General features: G+C 46.3%; 1 protein-coding gene across 4 annotated transcripts in view; it reads left to right on the plus strand.

Moving 5' to 3' along the window:
- Positions 1-19321, plus strand: part of KLC1 (kinesin light chain 1) — a 406453-nt gene extending 387132 nt beyond the window's left edge. For 2 of the 4 annotated variants that reach the window (XM_078660245.1, XM_078660246.1), the window contains exon 15: positions 18001-19321. In XM_078660245.1, coding sequence (XP_078516371.1) covers positions 18001-18019 — 19 coding nt within the window. In that variant the 3' untranslated portion in view covers positions 18020-19321. Of the gene's footprint in view, positions 1-11872; positions 11940-18000 lie in introns of all 4 variants that reach the window. The other 2 variants (XM_078660243.1, XM_078660244.1) reach the window with 2 other exon arrangements.
- The last annotated feature ends 7059 nt before the right edge of the window (positions 19322-26380 follow it).

Genomic DNA, 26380 nt, shown 5'->3' on the forward strand with positions numbered 1-26380 from the left:
CTGAACCTCATTCATGTTTAAAGGGATGAGAGTCCCGTCCTAAAGAAGTGACCTTTTGACCATGAAGAAGAAGGTGATACACGCCTCTTTACCATCACTCCGCTTGAGCGTATGGTTCCTAAGGGTTAACCTTTGTGCATCTACATCTCTCAGCTAAGAATCCAGATGTGCTGCTGGCAGCCAGGAATTATGGGTATGATGCATCGTTTCCTCGGGTGAGATCCCCTCAGCATCTTTGCCGAATCTGGTCCATGCCAGGTTAATGCATACACCTTTTAAGCCAATTGTCCACTGGGGCATTAAGCTTCCTTTGTGGAAGACTTCCTTCTTGATCACCAGAACATCAGTTGGACTTTGAACTCCTCAAAATGAGAAGCTGAATAGGCAGGCGGAAGCACAACAGGTTTAACGAAGGAGCCTACATCCTTAAAGCATTGGCTCTTGTAAGCTTCAGTGTTTGTCTTAATATTTTTGTTCTTAAAAGGGTCATGTTTTCCTTAAATCCGTGGTGGAGCTCTTCTTTATTACATGATTGATGTTTATACCACCTGTCCGGTAGGGATGCAGGTGGGGTTGTGTGTTATCACTACACCTAATACACACAGTGAATCCTAAATGTCATTTGTTTTATTTTGTACCTACTCCTTCTTTTTGGGGTCTTGTTTTGGTGTTGGAGTCTGAAGACCCTGGATCAACTGCTGTGTGACCAGTATACAGGATACCAGCTGCTCACATGCGTCTTGCTGTAGTCAGAATAAAGTCTCTCTTCTAAGATTTCTGCATGTGAGATAGTTGGTAATTGCCAATGAGTGATTTCAGGCACTTTAACGTGTATCGATGAAGGGCATTAAGATTCAACTTAAATCACCACTTCTTTTCAAAACATTAACATAAACAAAAGGTCGAGAATAAGTGCCCTACAGCAACTTTATATTACTAGCTGTGGAATGTATGAGAACGTAGGGGTGGAGTTCAAAGTCGAGCAGGGCAACTCTGCCTTTTGTTTATGTGAAGCCAACAAAATTAGTGCCAAATGGAATTAACAACCGCTAGCTAATATCAAATTGAGATGTGTGTTGCTTGAAATCTATTTGACCAGGATTATTGTATTACATGCTAAAGAAGTAAGATGCATTGTTTGGTTTTGCCCAAGTGCAGAAACCCCAATTTTTGAACAGGACATCTTTTCGCGGAAAACAAAATTGCATACGTTCAAATAAAAGTATAAGTTAAGCAAACAAATTTCTACGCCATACATGCGTTTTCTTGTAAATAGAAGATGTGGAGCACCGAAAGGTGCTCAGGCTCAGTCTATCATTGCGCACAATCTGCATATCCGACGATAGTTTTGAAGGTGATAATGGTACAGTGACATCAAAGAAGGAGTAGTTTCTGTCCTGTAACTCCAGTTCTGTAGTAGGGGTATCTCTGTTATAGTCATAATCTAGTGAATAGTCCCGCCCATGTGCGTGGACCCCGGCAATCAAAAATAATCTCTTAAGTTGTCAGAAAATTGCAGAACTGCAAAGACACTTAAGAGAGAATTTAAAGACCGATAATGCAGCCTATATCCACAGGCTACACTGTCCAGTACTTCAACTAGAAATTCCACCAAAATAACACACAAATAGCACAGCCTGCCCAGTTTCTTCCATAGAGAAACTTGCCTCTACCAGTAAAAGCCTCTGGAATGATAGAGAGGAAGGTATGGACAGACAAGCCCCATAGGCTGCCATTATGTGGCTTAAATAGGATACTGTGCCTTTAAGAGAACTTTCCAGAACTTCTCCCAGTATCCCAGAATGCACAGCAGGTCCCACTTACTTTCAGTGTTCTTTTTGAAGGCGTAACACGCCAGACCTGTAGCATTCCTTACATGAATATCTTTCTCCACCGGGGAGGCGGGAGGGCGCTTATGACTATAACAGAGATACCCCTACTACAGAACTGGAGTTACAGGACAGAAACTACTCCTTCTGTAGTAGGGGATCTCTGTGTATAGTCATAATCTAGTGAATAGAATGGCAAGCCCATCCCCACACCAAAGAGGCGGTGGAGAAAAGAGAAATAACACCACTACTGTGCAAACAGATTTCGCAGCGAAGCCTGCCCAACCTGGGCGTCTTACCTGGCATCAGTGTCCAGGCAGTAATGCTTAGCAAAGGTATGGACCGACTTCCAAGTGGCCGCCTTGCAGATTTCTGCAATAGGAACATTACGGAGCAAAGCAGTCGTGGCAGCTTTGCCCCTGGTGGAATGAGCCTTAGGTTTACCTCCTAAGGTCTTATTAGCTTTTTGGTAACATAGCTGTATGCAGGACACAATCCACCTAGAGATAGACTGCTTAGAGGTCGCAAGACCCGTCCTGACCGATCCATAATTGATAAACAATTGGTCTGACCTACGAATATCTTTGGTTTTATCCAGATAAAATTTCAACACCCTCCTAACATCCAGGGAATGCAGGGACCTTTCCGCTGCAGAGGAAGGATTCTGAAAAAACGTAGGCAAAGTTATTGTCTGGTTGACATGAAAATCAGAAATAACCTTGGGAAGAAATTTAGGGTGAGTACTCATAACAACCTTAGCAGCATGAAATACAGTATAAGGTTCTTGGCAACACAACACCTGAATTTCACTCACCCTGCGGGCCAATGTAATGGCCACGAGGAACGCCGCCTTCCAGGACAGGTGCTGCAACGAAGCATTATGAATAGGTTCAAAAGGCTCCTTCATCAATCTGGACAGCACCACATTCAATTTCCATGAAGGCGAAGGAAGACTGACAGGAGGGAATACTTTCTTCAAGCCTTCCAGAAAATCTTTGATCACAGGGATCTGGAAGAAGGAAGTCTGTGAAGGGCATTTCCTGTAGGCAGTCAAAGCAGCGAGATGAACCTTAATGGAATGAACATTAAGTCCAGACTGCGCCAAATGTAGAAGGTAAGGAAGAATGACATCCTCCTTGCACGTCGTAGGGTCATAGTTCTTGGACTGGCACCAGATACAGAGCCTCTTCCACTTGTAAGCATAAGAAGTCCGAGTGGAAGGTCGTTTAGACTCCTTCAATATGTCCATGCAATCTTCTGGCAGATTCAAATGACCCTATTGCACTATCTCAGGAGCCATGCCGCCAAACTCAAAGACGAGAGCTGGGGGGAAAAATCTGTCCCCCGAACTTCGTGAGAAGGTCCGGCCTGCACGGCAGCCGTATGTGAGGAAGGAGAGACCGGTGAAGCAGGTCCGTGAACCACCACTGCCTGGGCCATTCCGGAGCAATAAGTATCATCCGCGTCTTGGACCGAGCCAGCTTGATGAGTACTGCCGGAATCAGGGGAATGGGTGGAAAAGCGTACAGAAAGCTGTTCAACCAGTTGATCCATAACGCATTCCCCAGCGTCCCCCGCTGGTAGTACCTGGAGGCGAAGTCTCGGCATTTGCTGTTTTCGGCGGTGGAAACAGATCTACGTCTGGCGTCCCCCACCTTGCGAAAATTTCTCCTAACACTTCGTCGTTTATGACCCATTCGTGGTTTTCCTGGAGCAGTCTGCTCAGTGCGTCCGCCTGAACATTCTGCACACCTGGCAGATGGGTAGCCGTTATCGTCAGTCCTCGGGCCAGAAGCCAATGCCAGATCGTCTGCGCCTCCTGCGATAGGGTGCGCGATCTCGAGCCCCCCTGCTTGTTGAGGTAATACATCATGGTCGTATTGTCCGTCTGTACAAGCAGAGAGTTGGTCTGAAAGGACGGATGAAAGGCCTTCAGTGCCAAGTGAACAGCTCTGAGTTCCAGGAAATTGATGTGATACGTGGCCTCCATCGAGGACCACGTTCCTTGAATCTGTAGGTCTCCGGAGTGCGCTCCCAAGCCTTGGAGAGAGGCATCCGTCACGACAGTCTGAGTGGGAATGTCCTTGTGGAAGGGGACCCCTCTGAGGAGATTCTCCGCTGAACACCACCACTTCAGAGACTGAAGAGCATGCAGAGACAGTCGTATCCTGTTGTCCCAAGATCCTTTCCTCTAATCCCACTGGTCCTCCAAGCACTCTTGCAACGGTCTCATGTGCAGTCGTGCGTGTGGCGTCAGGAAGATACAAGAGGCCATCGATCCCAGTAGAGAAGACACCGCCCTCACTGTTGTAGATGGAGTGATCATAAGAGCCTGAGCCTTCTGAAGGAGTGATAATCGTCTCTCCTCCGAAGGAGACACGCTTGCTGACAGCGTATTGATGGAGGCTCCCAAGTACTGTATGCACTGGACCGGAGTCTGGACAGACTTGGACATGTTGATGTGCAACCCCAGCTTGTTCAAGAGAACGCACGTCTTCTGGAGGTGTGCTTGAGCTTCCGAGAAGGAGGAGGCCTTGATCAACCAATCGTCCAGGTACGGGTAGACGAACACCTTGTTCTTTCTCAGGTGCGCTGCCACCACCGCCATGCACTTCGAGAATGTTCTCGGCGCAGACTTCAGCCGAATGGCAGTACTGTGTATTGATAATGATTGGCACTGACTTGGAATCGCAGGAACTTCCTGTGTTTGTGTGCAATGGGCACATGGAAGTACGCATCTTGTAGGTCTATAGCACATAGCCAGTCTCCCTGTTGCAACTGAGGATAAATTTGATGCAACGACAGCATGCAAAACTTTTCTCTGTGAATCCACGTGTTTGCCTGTCGCAAGTCCAGAATGGGCCTGAACTCGTTCTTGTCCTTCTTGCGAACCAGAAAGAACCGGGAGTACAGACCTCTTCCTCTTTGAGACCGAGGTACGTCTTCTATCGCCCTTTTCCTTAACAGGATATCGGCCTCCGCCTGGAGCTCGCGCAGCTGAAACTGCGAGCTGACCAGTGGAATTGCTGGAGGCGGGCTGGTGAACCGAAGACTGTATCCATTGCGAACAATATTCAGCACCCACTTGTCCTGAGTAATTTTTCTCCACTCTGCCAGAAAAAATTGAACGCTTCCCCCCACCGGAGTGGGTAACGGATGTAGGGGAAGTAAGCGCTCAGGGCCTAGACCCGGCCGGGCCTTTAGTCGCCGTTGCCGACTGCTGGCCGCCTCTGCCTCTCTGACGCTTCTGGAACGGCCTTCGGAACTGCTGCTGCTGCTGTTGTTGCTGCTGCTGCTGCTGCTGCTGCTGCTGCTGTCCCGAAGCCTGGCCACGCCCTCTGCCCTGTCCACCGAACCGTCTCTGGAACGGGCGGTACGATTTCTTGGTATCCTTGGGCTTTTCCAGACCCACCGCCGTGAGCGTTTCGGCCCCCGCCTACATGCGGGCCATTTCATCATCAACATGTTTTCCGAACAGGGTTTCGCCAGAGAACGGTAGATTGGCAACCCTTTGTTGTGCGTCAGGTTTTAGTGACGTGAGGCGGAGCCAGACGTGTCTTCGCTGGTTAATCCCATGGCAGAAGCCATGCGCCGCCAGTAGGGAAGAATCGGCTGCAGCACTGATGACCTGATTCGCCACCAGCATCCCCTCATTCAACACCTCTTGGAAATCTTCTCTTTTGTCACGTGGCAGGTGTTCCACAAACTGCTGGAGGGATTCCCAGAGGGCTCGGTCATACCGCCCCAACAAGGCCGTGGCACTCGCAGCCTTCATGGAAGTCGCCGACGTCCCACAAACCTTTCTTCCAGCCGAATCCAGCCATCTAGATTCCTTATCTGGTGGGACAGTGGATGACGGAGTGGTGGCATGCTGTTTCCGAGCTGCCGTCACTATCACAGAGTCCGGAGGGGGTTCCACCCTCAGAAAAGCCGGATCCGAGTCGGGAGCCCGATATTTTTTCTGCAGTCTTGAGGGGACCGCCTTAGTCACTGTCGGGGTGAGGAAAAGGTCCATGGCAGGCTCCTCCAGCCCCGGCACCAGTGGTAGTAAGGGACGAGACAGATGTTTCTGGTGAAGTGTCTCGAATATTACCAATGTCTTGGGCGTGGACACCGTCAACGAGATGCCCAATTTCGCTGCACCTCTTAGAAGGACATCCTGAAAGGACACCAGATCGTCAACCGGAGACACACTTGTTTCCGGTGACTCCGACAAAGTCGGAGAATAGTCCCTGGTCCCCGAGGACCTCGTATGGGAACGAGACCTGCGCCTCCGGTGGCGTCGTCTCGACCTTGTGGACGACCTGTTACGCGATCGTTCCCTCCTCCTGGAGCGAGAGCGCGATCTCCCAGCTTGTGGATGCTCCACAGGCCTCTGCGGAGGCGTCTTCCTTGGCCTATCCTGGGGTAGAGGTTTTGGAGTCCCCTTAGGCGGTGTAGGGAGTGGAGGCAGTGACACCGACCTCGGTGGAGGAACGGGTATCTCCGACCGAGGAGTAGGCCCACGTGGCGGAATCGGCGGTGGTGGTTGTCCTGCGGGAGGAAGTGGTGGAAGGGGAGGATCCTCTCTAGGCAAAGGAGGCGGGGGCGTCTTAGGCCGCGACGGTGTATAAACCATCGAGTACACCGAGCCCGGTGATTTCTTCGGGGAGGTGACTGCGAATCAGCCCCTCCCGTAGGTGATCGCCGTCTCCGGCGTCCTCCACCAGACCCAGCGTGACTTCTGGCGTCAGAAATCCTTCTGCGCCGCGTAGGAGAGCTGGAAAGTCTCAGAGACGCCGACCTCTTTCTTCTCGACGTCGAGCGTTGCTTCTCCGGCGTCGAACGTCGCCTCCGCGACTCCGGCGTCGAAAGTCTCCTCTGTGACGTCGAGTGCTTCTTCCCCGACGTCGGGCGCCTCTTACGCGACGTCGAACGTGTAGTCCTCGATGGTGAGCGCTGACTCCTTCTCGCCGCTGACCGCTTGTCCGAGGTCCTCGACGTCGAGGAGCCCCTCGACGTCGACCGGCGGTGTCGCTTTGACGGCGAGCGCCGATGCCTTCTTCTTCGACGTGTAGAAGGTAGGGCCAATTTCGACCAAGAACCCTTCAGTATTTGCCCGGCGTTAGCCGCCTCTCATACCATTCAATATTACCAAACAAAGAGGCAGGCGCTGGAGACAGGAAGGCAGGAAACAGGAGTTTATTCCGACGGAGCAGAACACGTCAAATCAGACAACAGGGTATCTTCTCGAGGTGCTCTAACCGCATCTCCGAGGCCTGGCCTCTTATACACAGGTTTATGACTTTATTGTATGAAACATGTTCTTGTCAATACTTTGAAGTACGGAAAGACATCCTCGGAATCCCCGCTTCAAGCCCGTTCCCACACACATTTACAGTAGAAGTCCCCACCCCGATCTCAGTAGGTGATGACTATCGCGCAGCTGGATATTCCGCCGGTCCCCGGAATGTGTATGGCTGATCGGATCTCATGGGGTGGGGGCTTTGATCAGTCATAGATTCTTTGAAGAGGGACAGCTTCCTACTGTAAGGGGCAATAAACTGCATCCGCAGGGCTAGGTGATGGCCTGGGATCGGGCCGGACAATCGGGCACAGAGGAAGGGGGTTCATCAAAGGATGTGTGTTCATCAAAGGGACGGAGGGAGGTGTTAGCCGGGTACGGGATGTGGCTCCGAGGCAGGGCCGCGCTGAAGGGGTGGTTTATGGCCCAAGCATGTGAGAGCGGGGGCTGTCAGCGCGCGGGGGATGCTTGCGGGGTCAGAGAGGGAGAGATAGAGAGAGAGAGAGAGACGCTGGCTATCGGCAGTGGGCAGAGAGGCCATGGCATTCAAAATGGCTGCTACTTACGCACACATATGAGCCTAAAAGGGGGCAAGGTGGCGCCGATAATGTTTACGTCGCAATCTAGATTTTAACAGACGTCGATGGGTCGACGCTGACGAAGACGGCGTCGACGGTGACCTCGACTACGGCCTACCCAGGCCTTTCGACGTCGACTTCTCGCGCCGTCTCGACCCGGAGCCCCGGGGAGATGGGGAACACACCGTCGTCATCCCTCTCGACGTCGTCGTCGAAGCAATCGACGTCGACGGAGATCGGGACCGTTTGCTGGGTTTCCTGCCTCTGGGGAGCCCCCCAGAGGCCTCAGCAGAGGCAGAGGGAGCCTTCCCAGACTGCCCAGACCCGCCTGCAGTCGTCTCTCTTCTAGGCCTTGAAGCCTAATCTTCAGCCTGTCCCTCAGGGTCCTTGATGTAAAGGTCTGACAGATGTCACATTCTTCAGGGACATGTGCTTCAGGAAGACAGAGTATGCAGACGTCGTGTGGATCAGACTTGGCCTTCTTCCTTCCACACGCTGGGCACTTGTCGAATAGAGCAGGCATTTTAGAGCCCTAAAAAGCCTGAACAAATACACAGGAGAGAAGGGAAACACCAAGTATATCAACTGAGAACACTTTTAAAGCAAAAAGTGCACAAAATTCCAATAAACCCTTGTAAAAGGGAGAGCTCAATTCACCAGGGTCCTGTTAGCAGGAGCCGGAAAAAAGAACTGAAAGTAAGTGGGACCTGCTGTGCATTCTGGGATACTGGGAGAAGTTCTAGAAAGTTCTCTTAAAGGCACAGTATCCTATTTAAGCCACATAATGGCAGCCTATGGGGCTTGTCTGTCCATACCTTCCTCCCTATCATTCCAGAGGCTTTTCCTGGTAGAGGCAAGTTTCTCTATGGAAGAAACTGGGCAGGCTGTGCTGTTTGTGTGTTATTTTGGTGGAATTTCTAGTTGAAGTACTGGACAGTGTAGCCTGTGGATATAGGCTGCATTATCTGTCTTTAAATTCTCTCTTAAGTGTCTTTGCAGTTCTGCAATTTTCTGACAATTTAAGAGATTATTTTTGATTGCTGGGGTCCACGCACATGGGCGGGACTATTCACTAGATTATGACTTTACACAGAGATCCCCTACTACAGAACATACTGTAGCTGAGTCCATAGAGTTTGACATGCATCCTCAGGCCTTGTGAGCATTACCCGCTTGGACTTTGGAGCAGCCGTCTCGCCCTGCTTTCTGGGTGGAGGTTTGGTTGCTGGTCCCACTTTAGATAAGGTCGGTCAGCAGCATTCGACATTCTATTGAAGTAGGAGGGCTAGTAACATTGTACTTCCTACAGAATTAAACTGTGAGTGAGTAAAAATTTGAGCGTCCTGACTACAATCCTTATGTTTTAGACATTCTTGAAAATTTGCTAAGACATTCTTGCAAATTTGCTACCAATGAAAAGGAGAAAGAGAATCTTGGGCACTGTATGTGAAAAGCACCTCTCGAGCTAATATTCTCCTGACCACAAGATGATCTTCTGTTCAACTGTATTTAGTATGGAAAGCTGCATGAGGTGAACTTGCACTCCAAACTAATTTTACTCATGAACAGTATCAACCTCAGATAGTATTGTGCATGAGTCAATTTTATTCCTAGGGCGAGCAGCGGACATTCCAGGCTGGAGATACCGTGAAAAGTTTGTTAACTACACTTTTTTCCATGAAGTACAGCAGTAAATCTCTTTCAGCGGCGGGAATAGGAACAGAACAGCCTACAAATTGGGGGCTGTCTAGGGGAAGAGGTTTCTCTGTGAAGACAATATTTTCACAGTGGAAAATGTATACATCTGCACTAGTATGAGGGTGTAACTGCGTGTGCTTTTGCGAATAGTGCCTTGTGTCCCATTTACAGTGACAGTGCAGTGTTTTCTAGCCGCGGCCCATGCAGGTAAGAGCGGTGGGGCCGGGTTGGGGGGGATTCGACAGACGACCACGAGGCAAAAAATGAAAGTATTAATTTTCCGTCATCTGTCGAAATACACCCCGTTCCCCCCCTCCTTTGCAGCCTCACCGCCCTTGCTTGCAAGGGCCGTGGCCGGTGTTTTCACTGGGACACTACAGTGGCACCGAGCTTATCTCCCCATAAAGGAAGTAAATGCTGGCATACCATTGTATATGGTTCTTTTCAAAAGGGGGTTTAAGGCAGTGCAGAGCTTTGACGCATCTTTTCTGGCCCAAGTGTTTGACTTAAAGCAAAATTATTTCCACCTAAACATAGGGGCGTAGCTTGGTCAGTAAGATTGTGTGTGGTGGAGGAAGGGGGTGCGTTTAAAGTTTCCCAACAACCATGTTGGCATATCATGTCTAAATACATTATTAGAGAAGCAGTGCAGAAGGGGAGTTTAAGGGTGGAGTGCAGGTTGTAAGAGGTACTTAAAAACATTCTGTAAAATAACCAACATGTTTTAAGACCTTCAAAAATAGAGATGGCACCTCACTGTACCGACTGAAAACACCTTTACCCAACTATTTACCAGAGAATAGTTTATTAGGGGGGGGGGTGTAACACTCCCAACACCCCCCTAAAATTACGCCCCTGCCCGAACTTTATGCTTCAAAGTGTCGAAATAGAACTGTATCTTTTACCATGCAAGCCAAATTAGCCACTTTAACATTTGTTCAATGTGACCTAATCTGAGTTTCAGAAAACGGCACGATTGTTGACTTTAGGACAACTGTTAAAATGTTTCCATATTTGAAGATAAAGAACAAATACTTTGCTGCAATGTTGGAGGTACTCACCTGGCGCTGGGCAAGCCTCTGGACACTGATGATGGGCCAGCCTGTGAGTACTCCTGGGCTCGCTCTACTGCCCTTTGGTTTCAAGGACAGGTGTAGGTGACTGTAATCCTCTGCCTCAGTACTCAACACCCTGGATTCGCCACGGTAACTCCTTGAACCCGCTGTTCTCCATTGACAGCGGCGATTGCTGCCTTTGGCCAGCTGTACTCCATACGTGAGTGCTCCACCACCATGCAAGCTGCGACCAGACATGGAGCGCTTCCTCGCTAAGACTGTTTGGGCAGCTCTGCTCTGGTAGCCAATTTGCACGCATTGTGTAGCGGACTATTACTTTGCATGCCCGTAAACCGCCAGCTTCAACAAACCTAACATAAAAACAAGATAGTCACAGTTCTACAGTAGTCCTCCTAGTATCGAGCTGCATAAAATCAACAACGGAGAACCTCTTTTTCTGAAGGTAAATTATAGCTTGTTATGTAGTTTTTACATGGCCTATTTTTGTATTAATCTTAATGTTCTGTGTATGTTATGTACTAAAGTGTTTTACTAACAAGTTTCACATGTGTTTTACTTGTGGTAATCATTAAAATGTTTACATGTTAGTGGGCTGTTCTTTGACGTACGTGGTTTCATCTTGTACTGGGTTCTAACCTCATATTTCTATTTTTGGCGCTAATAATTTTCCAATTCTTTCCTTCTGTTTCACAGGCACTTTTTACAACCATCGTAGTCGTGTGTAGAATACAGACAATAACCATGAAAACCACAATATTTTTATAACACCACAAGTGTAAAGCTTGTTAATAAATATAGTTAAATAGTTAAGTATGTTAGATAATTGAATTAGTGTTTCCTAACTCACTACACTGGGAATAACAAATGGCTCAAATTAACAATTTTCGAAATGTTCGTAACTTAGGCAGCAGATAGAAGGTTCAAGTTACATATATGTGTACTCTAACTGTACACGGCTACACATTTAATTTTGATGGATTTGTGTATTTTAAATGGTGTTTGGTCTCCTAGCACGTGTTACATGCAAATCTAACTGAGCAGAGACCATAAACACTAATGCTTCAAAGAACCAAACAAAAGCAGAGCCATGAGTGCCTGTTGAGAATGCTTGATATTTAATATTGTAATTGCATTTTCATAGCACTTACTGCCCCTGAGGAGGCAATAAATCACTTTATAGCAGACACCACACTACTCCATATTCCCTTACTTTTAAGTTACTACATTTTCTTTTGCTTGAATGAACATGTTAGACAACTGGTATCCGGAACAAGAGACTTGCTAATCATATGTTGCATGCTTCCTGAAACCTCCTGTCAGTCTTCATTAATCTTGTACTGTTTGGAGCTCCCAGTCTTTCTTGATTCTGATTGGTTTATCCTTGCATGTTCACTATCCTGGTTGCAGCATGAAGCGTGCCAGTTCTCTGAGTGTTCTTAACATGGGTTTCAAGGCTGCTGAAGACTCATTTCAAGTAAGAAGCTGCATCGAACTCATACACAAGTGCATGCCTCAACAGTAGTAGGTTCTGCCCTAGAGAGGAGAGTGCCAGGACTGTTGTCCTGATGCAAACATTTGGTATGGTTTGCATGCCTATGTGGAATGGCAGCAATGCGTGTGTGCATGTGCTCATTATTATCAATAGGTGGCTCTGTTCATTACAAGAACGCTAGGATCTTTCTCATGTGTTTAATAAGACTGCCACGTCAAAGGACGGCAAAACAAAGTGAAAGCAGATGCAATCATGTATTTATGGTGAAGCACACTGGCTTCATCAGTAAATATCAATAAAATAATTGCGATATGTGCTCTAAACAGTACAAATCAGTACTTTGCGTTAGCAATCACAAAAGTTCCTCTATCATTATGCAGTGACTTGTTTGCGATTGAATTACCGTCCCCTTTAAGTACACCCGTGTCTTGTTTGGTAATACACTATATTTTTTTTCTTTCCTGATCAATCTGTTATTAGTACATGGGAATAATGCAGCCATTTGGCTAATGATGGCCGATTCCTCTAAAGAACGCCCATTCGCCCTGTTTTTCCGTCCCAGTTACCTCTTCTGTCACCCTATGTGGGTCACACTTTTTGCCCATTTGTCGATAGTTCAATGGAAAGTTGGGCTAAAGCTACCTTTACCTGAGCCAAATTGTGTGTTACTTTTATTGTCTGTACTAGCAATTATAGGATATTTGCCTCCTTTTCGGCATGCGTGGTTATGCACCAGGCAAGGACAAGTTGCAGTGAAATAACGAGAGCTCAATAGAGGTTGGGCAAAAGTCAAGAGAGAATAGCACAAAAGGCCCCAAACAGAAATACGAAGTTGTGTGTCCGTGAACATGAAGTTTGTAGCTGCTGAATAACAACTTTTATTATGGCTTACAGTAAAGCAATCTACCACAGCCAGAAACAGGTGCCCTTTCCAAAGTGATCGCTGAAACGAAACATTATTTAGGCATATTTACGAGTTTCAGACTACTCGCTAGCAAGAAACAAAGGCTTCAAAAGTCATTCCCGCTTCTTGGAGCATTTACTCTGTATCAGCATAAAAACTGATGAATGTTAACTTTTTTTCCGAGGAATACATCTGCATTTTCTGTCTCCTTTTCTACCCCCATCTCTTCTGTGTTCTCTCATTTGTTTTCAGAAGCATATGCTTTACTTCGCAAATCGCTTTACAGTGCTTGTGCAGAGCAGCACAAACTGTCTGCTTGCCCCTCCTCCACAGTGCTTCGAACCCCAACTTAGGATTCACCACAGACACCATACACACCCTCAGGGAACAAAGTGCCAAAAAAACAAAGCTGTCCTGGTACACGTTCTCTCTTATAAAGAAAATGAAATCGAAGCTGTTCAAGTCCTCAAACTATTGCATCTGGATGGTGGTAAGGCAGTACTTCATGGCCTCCCAAACCCCACCCTGCAGCCCTTTATGGGCAAACTACACACAGAAGTGCATCTTAACCAGAGCTAGAAGAAATATGATCACATCACCCTCATACTGAGGGTACTCCTTTGGCTCCCTTGGTCCAACGCATCTTCAGAATCATCTGCCTCATTTACAAAGCAGTAAGAACCAGCATATTATCTTATCTTACAGACATGCTCCTATTTCTGGTGGTTCTTGGCACACCAGCATCCAGGACTCCCTCAGACTGCAGATTAAGAAATGTAAAAAATAAAATACAAGACAGCAGGAATTTTCTGTCGGTGCTCCTTGGATCTGGAACAACATCCCTATAGCAATCAAGACACCCCAATAGAGCTTCAGTTTAGGAAAGGGTTGAAGACTCGCATCTGTTAAGAACACTTATTCATTACTGGATACTGGATCAGGGAGGATCAGTGGCAGTGATCCTCCTTGATCTTAGTGCTGCCTTCGATACGGTCAGCCATGCCACTCTGCTGAACCGGCCCCAGACCATCGGAATCTCGGGAGATGCACTAAGGTGGTTCAGGTCCTTTCTAGCTGACAGATCTTTCCAGATCTTTCCAGATCTTTGATGGCGACACAACATCCACCAGCAGGCCACTCAGCTGTGGAGTACCGCAGGGCTCGTCTTTGAGCCCTGTATTATTTAATGTATACATGAAGCCTCTGGCTGGGGTAGTCGAACCGTACGGCATTAAGATCGTGTCGTACGCCGACGATACCCAGCTAGTGGTTTCATTGGCCCAAGAGAACAACAGGCAACCCTCGGCTGGCCTGCTGAACTGTTTGGAGAACGTGAGGGAATGGATGACCAACTCCTCCCTCAAACTGAATGGAGGAAAAACAGAGCTCATGCTCCTAGGTCCAGCTTCACCAGTACCCTTCACCTCCTTGTGGCCCGACGGTCTAGGCGCACCGCCTACTCCCAAGGATAGTGTGAAGAGCCTGGGAGTATGGCTTGACAACAAGCTCTCTTTCTCCACTCAGGCCACCAGGCTGTCTGCCACCTGTTTTGGCCTACTTAGATCACTGAGGAAGGTTTTTCCACTTCTGCCCCTTGATGCCAAGAAGGTGGCGGTACAAGGCCTCATCCAGTCCCGTCTGGACTCAAATAATGCTCTTTACCTAGGGGCACCCGAGATGACCCTTCGGAAGCTTCAGGTGGTACAAAATTGCGCGGCACGTACCATACTCCAGATTCCACGATCCCAGTCGGCCAGACATGGCCTGAGAAGCTTACACTGGCTGCCAGTGAGGCAGAGAGTGGCCTTCAAGGCACTGTGCATTACGCATCGGGCCTTTTGGAAGACCGGTTCAGCAATTAACAGCCTGGTCACCCCCTACCACCCTAACAGGAACCTGCGGTCCACGGGTGCCTTTCTGGCAGTTGTCCCTAGAGTGAAGAGAGCTAGGTCGGGGGGCAGGCTGTTCTCGCTGAACGCCGCCAAGCTCTGGAATGCCCTCCCCCTCACTCTTCGGTCTACACCCGACCTGTTCTCATTCCGTAAGAAGCTGAAAACAGTCTTATTTGCCAAATCCCTCTAGTTCCTGCACCCCCGGCCCCGTCACATCTCTGTTTAGTCTCAGCGCTTGGACGCCTCTGGGCAGCAATCGCGCTCAACAAATCGATAATAATAATAATAATTAATCGATCACCTACCACCAACCTCTCCTGTTATTCGTTGACTTTTGCTCTGCTGCCTTTTGACTAGGTTTGCGTTACAAAAGTAATACCTACGTACAGTGCTATGAACTGTCCACAATGTGAGTGCAGGAAGGGCATCATCTGATTCAGAAGTGAAGAGTACAATACGGAAGGCAGGTCGAGAGTTAGGACAACTCATTTCTCTTTTTTTTATACAAAGCCATTACTTCCACCTTGCTGGGGAGAGGGACAATTGGGCCTACAAAGAGGTTTGAAGCCCAAATGCATTCAGTAGAATGTATGAACAGAAACCAACAAGGAATGCAAAAGAGAAATTAATGTTCAAAGTATCCAAATTACTTTGACTTGCGTCAGCACCTACACACATATATATATATATATATATTTTCCAAAACTTATACTTCAAATGGTCAGAAAAGGATTGTCTGGGCCACAAATGCAGAAAAGCGTGCTTTAATTCAAGAGCATCACTCGACGCGTTTCGAAGGCAAGCCTTCTTTTTCACTCGTGAAAAAGAAGGCTTGCCTTCGAAACACGTCGAGTGAAGCTCTTGAATTAAATCACGCTTTTCTGCATTTGTGGCCCGGACAATCCTTTTCTGACCTTTTGAAGGATAAGTTTTGGAATTTGTGGGGATTCGCTATTCCGTTGGGGCCCGATATATATATATATATATATATATATATATATATACACACACACACACACACACACACACACACACACACACACACAGGAATAGATTTCTATGCAGTTTTCCTACACTGACCCCATCACCCTCTAGAAGTAATACAATGTAGAGTCGTGGAAGACCAACGTAGATAGAGCATACCATTCGGATGAGTCTCAGTTCAAAACTAGAGACTACATTTTCTACCCTAGAAACCTTGTGGCGCGCCATATATAGCTCAAATTCTCCTTTTTGGATTCCTGTCTGCGAGTCACTTAGACTGCTAATAATGTAAGAACATATATAATGCTGTTTATGTCTCTCACTGATGATGGAACAATGAGAATGGGAGACTGCAGTGGAACGTATTCTGTCAGGTCTACATTATGGCAGGTCAAGAATAAGCATCATTTGAAGGCTCTGCGGCACGAGAGCACACCTTCGTGGGTATGGTGCGATGTCAGGCTGTTACAAGGCTCTCCTAGCTGAATTATAAAACACAACTAGTATTCTCAGTACCCATTACTCTTCAGCAAGCCCGATGGGAACATAGGATTTTTTTAGCCAATGCACTACCAGTTAGAACAGCATGAATCTTGCAGTTCCTAGGAAATTGTTTTTCAAGGACCCCTCGAAAAGATGTTCGCCATCCCGCTTTAAACCAGTTTACTTGAATGGACATTTGTGGACAAATTAGCAACATTCAGTGTGTTTGCATGCCTTTTGTTTACTGTAATGTAGTGCAGATTAACATGCATGACTTTGTCTGTGAAGATCTACATTCTTTATGTGTACTGTCAAATATTTTAGTGTCATTGTCTGCTTTGTCTTAACAGCTGTTCTGTGTTTTACTAACTACAACTAACCTGTGGGATATTACTTGTCTTGACACTAACAGAGTCGTAACTTTCATGTGGTTCCACAATTTACAGGATTTAGGCAATTTCAAGTCATGGTGTGTGTCAAAGAGATTAGGGGCTACTGGGAACTCTAATGTTGAAGTTCCACGTTGAGTTTTTTGTACACTGAAGACATTTTCTATGACTATATAGAAGACTAGTGCAGTCCTCGTACTGGGTGATCGAACTAGGGTAGGGGATTGTCAGATGTCCTGAAAGAAGCCTGAGGTAGGCGATCTCATTCTGAGAAACTGATCTAATGTCCCAGACAACACTAAATAAAATAGTCATATACAGATTGGCATGAGTAATTGGGTAGAATATGTGTGCTAACTGTCCTTTCTTGAACTACATGAGTTCATTAATCTTATTTATCTTATTCTCAGACTGCCTTACCGTTAGGTTTGGACCTTAGCCAATATGTCAAGCCAGCTAGAATCTCTGTTGTGTTTTTGAAGAGGGGAGAAAAATCTACAGAATATTTTGAACTCCACTCTATCGAATGTTTAACAGAGTAGTACATGTGAATGTATTATATGGCTTGACTTGGATCACGATGACTGCTTTTAGATATTGACGGGGATCTCTAAGTCTAGGAAAACTACACAGTTTGTCTTTCAATGCAGCTACTTGGGTCAAAGATTTTTTGTAAGAAAACAGAAGCTTTGCCTTAGCAGATATGAGAGTGGCAGAAACCTCTTTCTTGATTTCCCATTGTATTTTGTATGTCTTTGTTGAGCACTGTTAGCATTTAAAACATTTCACTAGTCCCTAAATGCACAGTAGTTAATTTGGATCTTTTTTTCAGTCATAGTTACGCTGACACAATCTGCTGAGTTTAAATATGGTATTGAGGAAGTCACTGTCGATGTATTACTAAAAAAAACCCTGTCTAGAGTAGGATGATGTTACATACCCATGACAGCTGCGGCAGATCAGTAATGCACATAACGAACTGGCAATTTATTTTAGTCTATTTGTATTTAGTTGATGATGCATGTCCTGCAGTAGGACGCTTCCTCCTTTGACTTGAAGATATTGGGTATGGAGAGAGGGAGATGTGAAGCAATTGACTTTAGTAAATTGGACTATTCCAATTTAAAGCAATCTACTACTGCCACAGTGCTAACAAACGTGTTTAGGAAACCACATCAACTAAAATTAAAATATCACAAAACAATATTCCAAATATCTATACTGAAGGAGGAGTAGAAAACCTGTTCTAATTTTCATCTATATGGCAAATAATATTCCACAGGTTTTTGTTCATGTCATACATTCACGTTCTGGTTTGGGGATGCAGGATGGAATCAATGTTCTACTTAGTGACCATATACTTGAAATGTCCTTTTTTTCTATTTGCACAGGAGCGAAATAATTGTCTGACGGACTTGCGAGGTCTCAGTGCGAGTCACACTGACTTGGCACACTGAGCGCCTTGGGACCGCAGATCGCCAACGGGCTGTGGAATGAAGAAGCACTGAGCGTCTCAAAGCTTTGGTTTCCCACCACTTTGTATAGTAAAATCTCATTTGTTGAATGTTTTTGCATAAAGACTATTTTTACTTTTTTAATTCGTAAATTTAAATACAAGTGCTAGGAATGTATGGTTGTATGTAAATGTATATATATGTGTGTATAAAGATATATATATGGCTGATTGCACTGTCATTAATGCAAATGGAATGGAAATCATTGTTTGATGCCTGCCACTATCACACCACCCAAAACTATTGCAATAATTTTCTTAAATGTTTCACCAAAACATAAGAATGGAAATAGGCATTTTTAAATCTAAATCTTTGGTATAGTTAGAATGAAATGTAAAGTGGCAGATGGAAAATATACTACGGTAGGGATACATTCTATAGGCATTACTGCTCCAAATGTAATATTGTAATACATGTAAATGGCTTATGGGCATCACTGTGGAATATAGACTAAAATAACTATTTATATGCCTTAACTGGGCTGGCTGAACCTAGAATCTTGTGGTCATGTGACTGATTATCGATCAAATATAGCCTATGTTAAGCTGATGTAATAACTGGCTATTTGACATTTTACTTGAAAATGCTCAATGAAACGTGGTAGAAATTACAAGACCGTAGTATGTCAAGTACACGAAAGTTCTAGGTATGCAAACAATTTATGAAGAATTTTCTAGTGTTTCCTTTTGATCACAAGAACTTGAAATTTGTCTACTTAAATCACGTTAATTGTCATCAATGTTCAGAAATGTGAAAAAGAAACTTCTAGTAAACATTTGGGGAAAATAAGTGTGATTCAGAATTAGAGAGCTGGTTGTCTTTAGTATTCAGTAAAACGTTCATGCAATATTGATGATATAACAGTGTAGAGCTTAGTGAACAAAACATTTCTGGGAGCAACACGTGACAAGTTTTAGTAGGAATCCAAAAAACGATTGATCAAGGTTTTATACTTGTAAACTGTTTGACATTTTGCGGGGTGGCTTGAAGCATGCATAACTTTTATGTGGCTAAGCAAATTGTATACATATTGCACTTGACCACCTACTTTGGGGGTACTTGAAAGATATAACAAGTGTCCAATAAATTTGCCACAAAGGCTAAAACTAGGAACAGAGAAATGTAATGCTGCTAATGTGTTGAGGTGTTCTGCAAGAACAGAGTAGAACGCAAGGAAAATAAACAGACCTGAACAAAAGAAGTCTCCTTTCTTGTTTGCAGCTCTGCATGAAGTTAATTTGTAATATTTTTAGATGACAGTGTTCTATAAGAGTACTTGATCTATTTGCTGGTTCTGCTAGTTGAATTATGGATTGAATCAGTGGTACTGTACAAGGCTTCAGGCCATCAAACACTAGGCTGCTGTGTTTTAGAGGTATAATCTTAATTATAGGACTATGTGGACCGATATTTCACCCGTGATGCACAACCTCCCACTGCCTGTTGGCTCTCATAGCATCAAGTACAACTAAAAGTAACCAAGAGATTTAGAGCAGCCTTCAGCATCGGTCGGGTGTCTTTTGCTTCCACTTTTCCATGCCACTTGAGATCACCTAATGTCAACACCCACAGTCTTTGGATCATGTGATCACACACTACAGTAAAAGACTGGCATGCGTTTCTCTGCAGGGGTGGCACTGGTATAAGGTGGTTTACCATGGGAAGAGGATTTGAAATAAAATATCCTAGTATGCATTTTCCTAAATCATTGAATGCATCATTACACTATTTCAGTAAATGGCACGCTGTCTATTTTATTGTGGATAGTTTTGCGGGTTATACATTTAAATGTGCCTTCCCGGGTGCTAAATACATTTTAGGGATCTCTTACCTTATTTAACCGGATTTTTGAAGCAACAGTAACCGGAAATGTACATCAGAGGTGTTTGTGAGGTGCTGCATTCTCAAAAGAAACTCTTAGCCAAATAAATTTGTTATATTTTATTAGAAATGTAAACGCAAATAAAACATGTTTCGAAACACCTGGTCTAAATAGTTGTGGCATTCTATTTCACAGGTTGACAAAGGAGGGTCAATGGGCGACATAATATCCTTGTACATTTGTTTAGCTCTTCCCATGTGTGACTGTAGATACACATGTTCTGCATTCTTCTGCCATCTAGTGTTGACCCTGGACATTTGCAACTTCTTTTTTATCAGAGAATTTTGAGTCCACTCATGGTCCACAATGCACCCCCACACTTCTCCACTTCAGATTTTCTTCTGCCATCGGCTTGGATGTTTGGGCGCACTGCTCCAAAAATCTGCATTTTTACACTTCCAGTTTCTTGTTTCATTATTGGGTCCAGTAGCTCCCTCTTCCAAATGACAAAAGTAAGCGCTTCTGCATCAAGGAAAGCTTCCTTTCACACAAACGGTCAACGCCTCAGACACTTTCACACATCATAGCCTTAATCCTGCATCCTCTCCAGGGTCTGCCGAGCTTTACTCAGCCTCTGCCTCTCACCAGAGCACATTGAGACATCCTGTGAAGCCTGCTTCTCCTTCCATTGTAAAAAGTCTCTCGGTAATCAGACGGAGAGAAGGTGGGCACATTACAAGATGCAGAAGAAATTGTTGTTGGGGATGCCCAAGACGTTTGTAGCTAAATATATGCCAGGTGCAGAATAAGAAGCCGGCCCTTCCCGCATTCCATTAGGCCAAACCCAAGAGGCAGTGTTCTCCAAGGCCTCCGTCAATGAGGAAGAGGTGAAGTTCATCGTGCCAGCAGTGAAGCCAAACTCCGGTCTGAAGTCACAGTTCCCACCTCCTCCTATGAGTCTGACATCAAGGCTGGAGTTGAGCCTAAACAGCATAAACCTTGGGGTCTTGTACATCCAGCCCGTAAACCTTAGAGATTGCTTCAGTGCTCATTAAGGCACCCTCCGAGCTACCAAAGCTCCCCATCCTGCGCTCCCTCCCCAAAGTTACAGAAGCTCACCATGCTGCAACGCCCCTCCCCCGAAAGCCAAACTTGGTGTCGAAGTCAGCCCCACGCATACACCAAGTTGCAGAGAAACCTCACTTAGAGCTCAAGTTGACACAGAACCCCCCCACCCCCACCAACCACAACTGCATCGAAGTTGGCCCTAAAGCTCCCTTGCTTCAGAGGTCAGACATCTCTGAGGGGGTCAGTCTTCGAAAAGCTTGCAGAGGTCCTGTACAAAGAGCAAAATAACATTTTCATTCTCCTAGACACAGGCAACATTCTTGCCAAACTACCAGCACCAGGACTCATCCGCATCCCTAAGAAGCAACGCCTCACCTTTGAGGAGAATCCAGAGTTTCTGCCTCCTGTGCCCTGTCATCAGCCTTACACCATTCTCGCAGCAACCATACACACCGAATCCACCACTTCACTCACCTTCACATGTTCCACAAGATACTGACTCCGAGCCATGCAGTCCAAATTATCCCCTGGATCCCATTGATGAACCATTTAGGCAAACAGGGGCAGATAACCCTTGGGAGCATTATGCCATAGACACACACACGAGGTCTAGAGCCTTACCCTAGCAAGCTATCCACCCCAAGATGACACTTCAGCATTCCATACTGTAATTTAGAGTGCGGCACAGAACAACCACATAAAACTTCAAACAGTGGAGGAGTAAGACGACTTTCTGGCCAAAACTTTGTTGTAATACCAAACGTCAGATCCATTATCTACAGATGCTTAAACAGTTGCTGTCAGCCAGTGACAACTTCAAGGAGTCATTAAATGCCAGTGTGGTCATCCCATGAGTTAGAAAAATAAATGTAAGCCTGCCACGGATGACCCAGTTTATATTCGGGGTCAAATAATTCCAGGCTTCTTGGTAGTGCCAACTCATTAAACAAGCATTTACAATGCAACGGTTTCGCCTTGGCAAAAGTTAGAGATATTGGCATTGTAAATTACAACATTTTTATTTATGTGTTGGTTTTGAAAACAGATAAATAAATGACATTGTCATTTACATTGCCAATAGCTTAATCTCTCGCAAATGTGAGACCTATTGTACCCTACTGGACGAGCTCAGCAGACAGCAATTACTACCACACACACACACCCAGAGCCACAGACACCCAGAGCCACACACACACACAGCCAGCCACACACACCCAGAGCCAAACACACACACACACACACCCAGAGCCACGCACACCCAAAGCCACACACACACACACCCAAAGCCACACACACACACCCAAAGCCACACACACACACACACACACACACACACACATATCCAGAGCCACACACACACCCAGATCCACACACACACCCACACCCAGAGCCACACACACACACCCAGAGCCACACACACACACACCCAGAGCCACACACACACACACCCAGAGCCACACACACCCAGAGACACACACACACACAGAGCCACACACACACCCAGTGCCACACACACACACACACACACCCAGTGCCACACACACCAACCCAGAGCCACACACACCCACACACACCCACACCCACCCAGAGCCACACACACCCACCCAGAGCCACACACACCCACCCAGGAGAGCAAGCACAGCGAGGGGGCAGGGAAGCAAGCACAGTAAGGGGGCAGGGAAGCAAGCACAGCGAGGGGGCAGGGAAGCAAGCACAGCGAGGGGGCAGGGAAGCAAACCAGGGGGCAGGGAAGCAAACCAGGGGGCAGGGAAGCAAGCACAGGCATGTTGCAGGGGAGCAAGCACAGCCAGGGGCAGGGGAACCAGGGGGCGGGGAGCAAGCACAGCCAGGGGGCGGGGAAGCAAGCACAGCCAGGGGGCGAGGAAGCAAGCACGGGCAGGGAAGCAAGCACAGCCAGGGGGCAGGGAATCAAGCACACTAGTAGGTTTCAAAAGAGATCCTGGGCTGCACAATTTTGAGATCAAGTATTTGTGCAACAGCTGGCCGGAGATCCCTACTGGAATACTGGGAGAGGGCATGAACCCTCTGCCTACTCAGAAACGCAGATAAGGAGCAAGATTACACTTTCAAGCAGGATGAAACAGAAAGCATGAGGATCAACGCATAACCAGTGCTGCTGCCACAGCCAGAGTTAAAAAAACGTAAAGAATGTCGCTACGACGCTTGGACAGAAAACTGACACCTACTGCAAGTTTAGATCAACTGGCCTGCAGTGATGCAGTATCCAGGCAACCTGTTGCCCCACTGGCCATTTACACGGCTTGCTGCAGAGCACCCTGTGTGTAGGACATGAAGCAGGGATTTTCCCTTCCCTGGTAATTTTTCGCTGATAATCTAAAATAACTAAAAATGTCCCTTCACCCCTGCTAGCTAATTTCTTCTTCATGCAACTGCAGGTTACAGCTGCTCGCAAAAGTGAAAGGCTCAGAGTATCACCGAGATAATCTGGCTACATGGTTACCATCATGTAAACCATATATTCTACACAGGAACTGGATCTTAAGAGGACCACTAATGTTAAATCACCAAGGTTCCTTAGCAAGAAAGCTAGATCGTTAACTTGATTTATACCAGAACCAAGTGATAGACTGAACCCTAAATGAAACCATGCAGCCTGAGATTCAGAGTGGGAGGTTTTGGCTAGGAAAGGATTTTCGAGTGCCTAAGGTGAGGTGTGCCTCACAACTGCATTAGTGAGGAATGGGACGAGGAATGTGTTTGAAGATGGTAAATGAGCATTTATTAACACATTCACCACTGCTTTTGTCCACTGCAGACATGCTATGGTGCAATTAAGGATTTCTTTGAGTGGCTTTCCTTCACAATAAACCTTTCTTCCCCCGACCCCTGCACATACAGCAATATTAATGCCGAAGTGTATGCCAGTTATGTTTTATCAGAGTGGTGGGAAATTGTGCTGTTTCACACCTAAATCACAGACTTTTAGAATCGCAAATCGTTTGTGAGTCCATGCCATTGTCATCAACCTCCGAAGCCACTAATGAGGCCCTTTCTGCCTGTCTATGTCCTGCTTTCTTTTGACATACAGACCCTACAAAGTCTTCATCATTTCCTCTTAGCTGATATTAATGCAGTCTCTCCATGTCTATTTCAGACATTGTAGAACAAACACACTGTTTGTGTTTCCACCACGTCTGCCTAGAGGCTGTTGCTTCTATGTATACTGTCTGTACAAAATGTTTACGAATGTGACTTCTGAGTCATCCCCCTGCAGCCTCACAAAATATCTTGCAGTTCTACTATGTTTATACCCTTTAAAGTGTGTGTATTAGTATTTCACACCCATGCCACGTGTCACCTTATTCCCTTTAAACTGGGTATATTACTGCTACACACCTAAGCTCAGTTTCCACGTGCGTGGATTTTTAAGACCGTCCTCACACTAGTAGTTTTACTCATATACTTTTGTGTGTGTCCGTCTTTGGCTTCTTGCTAAACAACCATCAATCCAATCTATCCCATTCTAGTATCCTAGCCAAATCAATAGAAGCAGGGTATGTTTCCTTCACCACAACATGGCTTGCTTTTTGTTTGAACATTTCTAAACCTGAAATGTCATTCTCTTACGAAAACAAGCACTAGATAAAAGGCAAACACAGGGTGGACTCCTGCCATTCCACTCTTCCTCACCAACGTGCCTGGACTCGGAACCATCCGGAAACTTCTACTCAGCCAAACGTTTACCAGCATACATCACACGCACAGACAAAATCCGAGCAGGAGGTCGAGCCTTCTCTTACATTGCAGGAGGTCGAAGTGGGGGGAAACCTGGAATGGATGTTTTTAGTTCTATATTTAGTATATATCAGCCTGCTTCGTCAGTGTGCACATGAACTCGCATTTAATTCAGGCACCGGTGTGTGATGGGCTCGCAATGGAGTTTTTGGGGGACTGACCGGTCTGTTATTGTACCGTATCTCTATGAGACTTTCAGTGATTCTGGCCTGGCTGGACTCAGAACTGGCCCTACTTCCACATAGAGGCCCCGCCGTCACTGTATATAATCTGTTCTCTGCTCCTTACCGGTATCGGTGTTTACAAGGTGAAAACTCCTCTCACTCAAGATAGAGGGAGCTGGGACCAGAAAAGCAGCTGGCTCTTAAAAGAGCCATGCCAGAGCGACCCAATAAAGGGACACCCTCTGGTACCCAATCGGGGAGTGCCCCCGAGCGCTGCTGTTCTTTCTCAAGACTATAAAAAGTTTTTTTTATTTATTCAAATTTTCGCCGACCTCTTGACTCCCTCTTGTTTTTAAATGTCATTTTATTGTGTACATTTTGATTACCCGTAATCGTGCAAATTTTTGTTCACTCCTATGTGAGGGGTGGTTGCTGCTCCTCTTAATTAAATGAACAGCGCCCAGTTAACCTAGAATTAGCTATTTGCGCTATATACATTTTTCAAATAAAGTAAATAACAAAAAAGAAGGAAATGTCCCTTGTCTCCTACTGCACAGCTGCTTTCTCCGATCAATCTCGTAACGCACAGCGCCTGCTTTGCCCACTCCCTTAAGCAGAGCAGCCTGCTCCATCATGCCGTAGTGCACACCTGCCTGCTACATTATACTCGATGCACAGCTGTCTGCTCCACTAATTTTCTGGCAGTTGACGGCCCCCTTACCTCCTACTGCACTTTTGTCTGATTCGCAGTGCACACCAGCCTTATTCACAATCCCCTAATACACACCTGCCTGCTCCACCACCTTCTAACAGAATACATAGTTGCCTACTGCGTTTACTCTACTAATGTATAGCTGTCTGCTCCCCAATCTCTTGAAAGTTGACTGCTCCCTTCCCTTGTCTCCTATAGCACAACTGCTTGCTCCGACCACTCTCCTAATGCACAGCTGCCTGCTCTCGTCATTCTCCTAATGCACGGCTGCCTGTTCCACCATGCAGCAGCGCACACCTGTCTGCTCACAATCCTCTAATGCACTCGCCTGCTCCGCCCATTTCCCTGTGCACCGCTGCCGCCTCTGCCCACTCTCCTCATGCACAGTTGGCTGCTCCACCATGCAGCAGTGCACACCAGCCTTCTCCACAACCCCCTAACACACAGCTGCACCCCACCCCCATCTTCTAATGAACACCGGCCTATCATGACACAGCTGTCTGTTGTCTCCATCACGCTCCGAACCCCTGAATTTCCGCTCTCCGCCTGATGCACCGGCCCACTTAAAGCCCTGCCTTGATCTCTGTGATCCTGGGCAGATAACACAATTTCTCCCTCGCTCTCTAGGTCCAAGTTCCCTAACCTGTCAAACGTGAGAAAGCCTGGAAACAGACTCAACCACGCCCTCGGCGAGGCTGCATACAACTCCGGTCT

Source organism: Lissotriton helveticus, chromosome 9 (genome assembly GCF_964261635.1).
Source record: "Lissotriton helveticus chromosome 9, aLisHel1.1, whole genome shotgun sequence".
Taxonomy (NCBI): Eukaryota; Metazoa; Chordata; class Amphibia; order Caudata; family Salamandridae; genus Lissotriton; species Lissotriton helveticus.